Source organism: Chiloscyllium plagiosum, chromosome 17 (genome assembly GCF_004010195.1).
Source record: "Chiloscyllium plagiosum isolate BGI_BamShark_2017 chromosome 17, ASM401019v2, whole genome shotgun sequence".
NCBI lineage: Eukaryota > Metazoa > Chordata > Chondrichthyes > Orectolobiformes > Hemiscylliidae > Chiloscyllium > Chiloscyllium plagiosum.
In genome coordinates, this window is record NC_057726.1 from 40,051,177 (window position 1) to 40,057,176 (window position 6,000).

The 6,000-nt window shown below is 42.0% G+C and overlaps 1 protein-coding gene across 1 annotated transcript in view; it reads left to right on the forward strand.

The window, feature by feature from the left end:
- The window catches only part of lonp2 (lon peptidase 2, peroxisomal), a 106,267-nt gene that overhangs the window by 23,857 nt on the left and 76,410 nt on the right, over positions 1-6,000 (forward strand). Inside the window, exon 8 of the mRNA XM_043706924.1 lies at positions 4,325-4,466. Within this exon, the coding sequence (XP_043562859.1) occupies positions 4,325-4,466 (142 nt within the window). The remainder of the gene's footprint in view (positions 1-4,324; positions 4,467-6,000) is intronic.

Consider the following 6,000-nt stretch of genomic DNA (forward strand, 5'->3'; position numbering starts at 1 on the left):
ATATGCTGATCCTGCAGCAGTTCAGTGAATTTAACTAATTGATAGCTGTTAAGTTAAATATCACCATCAAGCCCATGCTTTTGGTTTTTTTTCATTTTGGTATTGATGTAAGTAGTTGGGGGGGATATTATTTTGTACTGTGTGATGTATAACTTCCGAACCGGACTGTTGAATCATGAAGTATTATGAAGTTCTAATGGTATTCTTGAATTTAAGTATATAATTATCTGAATTAGTGTTTTATGAGCAACGTACATTTTTACAACCACAGTGGCTCAGTGGTTAGCACTGCAGCCTCACGGCACCAGGGTCCCAGGTTCGATCCCAGCCTTGGGTGACTGTCTGTGTGGAGTTTGCACATTCTCCCCGTGTCTGCGTGACTTTCCTCTGGGTGCTCCGGTTTCCTCCCACAGTCCAAAGATGTGCAGGTCAGGTGAATTGGCCATGCTAAATTGCTCATAGTGTTAGGTGCATTAGTCAAGGAGAAATGGATCTGGGTGGGTCACTCTTTGGAGGGTCGGTGTGGACTTGTTGGGCCGAAGGGCCTGTTTCCACACTGTAAGGAATCTAATCTACTCTAATCATAAAATAGTAAAATATATCAGAACACGTCACAAAATGGTTATAGAGAAAATTTGATAGTGGGCCACATAAGGACCTTAGGACAGATGGCTGAGAGCTTTGACAAAGTGTTTTAAGGTGTACCTCAAGGAAGTGGAAAGATTCATAGAGGGAGGGAAGCAAATTCCACAGCTAAGGGCCTCAGCATATGAAAGCACATCTGCCAATGGTAATATGATAATTTTTGGGGCTGCGTAAGATGCCAGAATTGGAGGAATGCAGTGATCTTAAATCTGTATGGCACTGGAGGTACAAAGCCCGAAGGAATCTGAAATTGAAGATGAAAATTTTAAAATTGAGGTGTTGCCCAACTGACACCAATGTAGTGGGCACATGGCTCAGCTGGTTAGAATATAAGACAGAGATGAGGACAAATTTATTCTCTGAGGATTCAGAGTCTTAGAGCTATGGGCAGAGTGCTTGTGTATATTTAAGGCTGAGATGGATAGATTCTTGATCAGATAGGGAGTTATGGGAAAATTTAGGAAAGTGGATGTGGAGAGTGTCGAATCAGCCATGGTGGTGTTGAATGGCTGAGCAGTTTTGAGGGGCAGGACAGCCTTCTCCTGTTCTGATTGCTCACGTTATTATGGTCTCACAAATCATGATGACTGGGAGAGTCCTCGTGGCATGCTGGTCGTGTCCTTGTTTCTCAACTAGGTGGCCTGAGTTCAAATCCCACCTATTCTATAGGTACACTGAAGTCTCTGAACAGTTTAATTAGAAAATACCTCAAGATCATTGGGAGACGGGTTTGTGGGAACCTTTGCTAGGATAAAAACCTGAATGACAGTATCATCTAGAGTTTTAAGAACTATCATTATGAGCTATAGTCATAGAAATGTACAGCACAGAAACAAATCCTTCGGTCCAACCCGTCAATGCCGCCTAGATATCGGAACCTAATCTAGTCCCATTTGCCAGCACCTGCCCATATCCCTCTAAACCCTTCCTATTCTTCATATATGCCCATCCAGATGCCTTTTAAATGCTGTAATTATACCAGCCTCCACCACTTCCTCTGGCAGCTCATTCCACACCTGAACCACCCTCTGTGTGAAAAAGTTGCCCCTCAGGTCCCTTTTATACCTTTCCACTCTCACCTTAAATCTATGGTCGCTAGTTCTGGACTTGTCCCCCAGGGCAAAGACCTTGTCCATTTATCCTCTCCACACCCCTCATGATTTTATAAACCTCTATAAGGTCACCCCTCAGACTCCAACGCTCCAGGGAAAACAGCCCTAGCCTATTCAACCTCTACCTAGAGCTCATACCCTTCAACCCTGGCAAATTTCTTGTGATTCTTTTCTGAACGCTTTCAAGTTTCACAACATCCTTCCGATAAGAAGGAGCAGAATTGCACGCAGTATTCCAAAGTGGCCTAACCAATGTCCTGTACAGCTGCAACATTACTTCCCAACTACTGTACTCAATACTCTGACCAATAAAAGAAAGCATACCAAACGCCTTCTTCATGATCCTATCTACATGCAACTCCAGTTTCAAGGAGCTATGAACCTGCCCTCCAAGGTCTCTTTGTTCAGCAATACTGTCCAGGAACTTACCATTACGTATATAAGTCCTACTCTGATTTGCTTTTCCAAAATGCAGCACCTTGCATTTTTCTAAATTAAACTCCATCTCCCACTCCTCAGCCCATTGGCCCATCTGGTCAAGATCCCATTGTATTCTGAAGTAACCTCCTTCGCTGTCCACTACACCTCCAATTTTGGTGTCATCTGCAAACTTACTAACTATACCTCCAATGTTCACATCAATCACGTCAAATCATTTATATAAATGACGACACAGGACTGACCTTTGTTGCACACCAATTGTCACAGGCCTCCAGTCTGAAAAGCAGCCTTCCACCAACACCCTCTGTCTTTACCTTTGAGCCAGTTCTGATTCTCCCTGTATTCCGTGAGACCTAACATCGTTAACCAGTCTCCCATGAAGAACCTTGTCAAACGCCTTACTGAAGTCCATATAAATCAAGTCTACCACTCTGCCCTCATCAATCGTCTTTGTTACTTCTTCAAAAAGCTTAATCAAGTTCATGAGACATGATTTCCCACGCATAAAGCCATGCTGACTTTCCCTAATCAGTCCTTGCCTTTCCAAATACATGTAAATCCTGTCACTCAGGATTCTCTTCAACAACTTGTCCACCACCAATATCAGGCTCACTAGTCTATAGTTCTCTGGCTTTTCCTTACCACCTTTCTTAATTAGTGGCACCATGTTAGCCAACCTCCAGTCTTCCGGTATTTCACCTGTGACTATCGATGATACAAATATCTCAGCAATGAGCCCAGCAATCACTTCCCTAGCTTCCCACAGAGTTCTAGGGTACATCTGATCAGGTCCTGGGGATTTATCCACTTTTATGTGTTTCAAGACATCTTGCACCACCATCAATGTAAAATGGAAATTTTTCAAGATGTCACCATCTATTTCCCCACATTCTATATCTTCCATGTCCTTCTCCACGGTAAACACTGGTGCAAAAATACTCGTTTAGCATCTGTCCCCATCTCCTGCGGCTCCTATGGCTTCTTGTTGATCTTTGAGGGGTCCTATTCTTTCCCTAATTATTCTTTTGTCTTTAATATATTAATAAAATCCTTTTGGATTATTGTTAACCCTATTTACCCAAGCTATCTGATGTCTTCTTTTGCCATCCTGATTTCCCTCTTGAGTATACTTCTACTGCCTTTATACTCTTCTAAGGATTCACCTGATCTCTGCTATATACTTGACACGTGCTTCCTTCCTTTTCTGAACCGAAGCCTCGATTTATGTAGTCATCCAGCATCCCCAACACCTACCCGCCTTATCACCCTATACTCTGGATTCATTTTTGAAGGCTTTCCATTTTCCAGCCGTCCCTTTACCTGCGAACATCTGCCCCCAGTCAGCTTTTGAAAGTTCTTGCCTAATACTGTCAAAATTAGCCTTCCTCCGATTTAGAATTTCAACTTTTAGATCTGGTCTATCCTTTTCCATCATATTTTAAATCTAATAGAATTTTGGTCACTGGCCCTAAAGTGCTCCCCCGCTGACTCCTCAGTCATCTGACCTGCCTTATTTCCCACAAGTAGGTCAGGTTTTGCATCTTCTCTAGTCGGTACATCCACATACTGAATCAGAGAATTTTCTTGTATACACAACAAATGCCTCTCCATACAAGCCCTTTACACTGTGGCAGTCCTAGTATATGTTTGGAAAGTTAAAATCCCCTACCATATCCACCTGTTTATGCTTACAGATAACTGAAATCTCCTTACAAATTTGTTTCTCAATTTCCTGCTGACTATTAGGGGGTCTAGAATTGTTCTTTTTGAGTATCTTACTGCATCTTTATACTATTTATTATTGAAAAAGCCGTATATAAATTTGTTTAGATATTCTTGGTATATTTGAATTGTTCTGGGAAGATGATATTTTCTACCTTCAAAAATAATCTGAAGGATCCCATGCATTTTTTAATGAGTAGTATACCACAGTTGGGTTATATTAACTTGCATAGTCACGAATTGGATGAATGGAAGTATTAGCACATAAACTGTAAAATGTATTATCTATCTTCTCTTTTCAGTTTGGTTAGTGTTTTTTCAATAATGTGCTTTGGACAGCATAATTTAAAAAAGATCAGGCTTTTTACACTATGTTCTAAAGATTTGAATATGGTGTCTTTCAGACGAACATATGTGGGCAGTATGCCTGGCAGAATCATCAATGGTTTAAGGACTGTTGGCGTGAATAATCCAGTGTTCCTGCTGGATGAAGTAGATAAATTAGGAAAAAGTCTACAAGGGGACCCTGCAGCAGCCCTCTTGGAGGTATAAATATTCCAAAATTTAAATTGCTCAGTGATTGAATTGGGCAAGCTTGACCTAATAATCTGCATTGAAAAATCCTAATGATAATAAGCAACAGCTCTTTGGCAAAGAAACATGAATTAATTTTACTTTTTTCTAATCATGGGTGCAAATGCTAAATCCTGTTTGAGTTTCAACATAAAAGAGCTTGTGTTTTAACCCTTTTATTGTTTTCTACCAGCAATTTGCTGTTTATAGGTCATAGAGTCATAGAGATGTACAGCATGGAAACAGACCCTTCGGTCCAACTTGTCCATGCCAACCAGATATCCAAACCCAACCTAGTCCCACCTGCCAGCACCTGATCTATATCCCTCCAAACCCTTCCTATTCATATACCCATCCAGATGCCTTTTAAATGTTGCGGTTTTACCAGCCTCCACCATTTCCTCTGGCAGCTCATTCCATACACGTACCACCCTCTGTGTGAAAAAGTTGCCCCTTAGGTCTGTTTTATATCTTTCCCCTCTCACCCTAAACCTATGCCCTCAGTTTCTGGGCTCCCCATCCCAGGGAAGAGACTTTGTCTATTTATCCTATTCATGCCCCTCATGATTTTATAAACCTCTATTAGGTCACCCCTCAGCCTTTGACACTGCAGGGAAAACAACCCCAGCCTATTTAGCCTCTCCCTATAGCTCAAATCGTGCAAACCTGGCAACAATCTTCTACATCTTTTCCGAACCCTTTCAAGTTTCACAACATCTTTCCGATAGGAAGGAGACCAGAATTGCTCACAGTATTCCAAAAGTGGCCTAACCAATGTCCTGTACAGCCGCAACATGACCTCCCAACTCCTGTACTCAATACTCTGACCAATAAAGGAAAGTGTACCAAACGCCGCCTTCATTATCCTATCTACCTGCAACACCACTTTCAAGGAGCTATGAAACTGGACTACACAATCTCTTTGTTCGGCAACACTCCCTAGGACCTTACCATTAACGGTATAAGTCCTGCTAAAATGCAGCACCTCACATTTATCTGAATTAAACTCCATCTGCCATTCCTCAGCGCATTGGCCCGTCTGAACAAGATCCCATTGTAATCTAAGGTAACCTTCTTCGGTGTCCATTGCACCTCTAATTTTGGTGTTATCTGCAAACTTGTTAACTATACCTCTTATGCTCACATCCAAATCATTTATATAAATAGAGTCATAGAGATGTACAGCATGGAAACAGACCCTTCGGTCCAAATCGACCAGATATCCCAACCCAATCTAGTCCCACCTGCCAGCACCCGGCCCATATCCCTCCAAACCCTTCCTATTCATCTACCCATCCAAATGCCTCTTAAATGTTGCAATTGTACCAGCCTCCACCACAACTTCTGGCAGCTCATTCCATACATGTACCACCCTCTGCGTGAAACAGTTGCCCCTTAGGTCTCTTTTATATCTTTCCCCTCTCACCCTAAACCTATGCCCTCTAGTTCTGGACTCCCCAACCTCAGGGAAAAGACTTTGCCTATTTATCCTATTCATGCCCCTCAT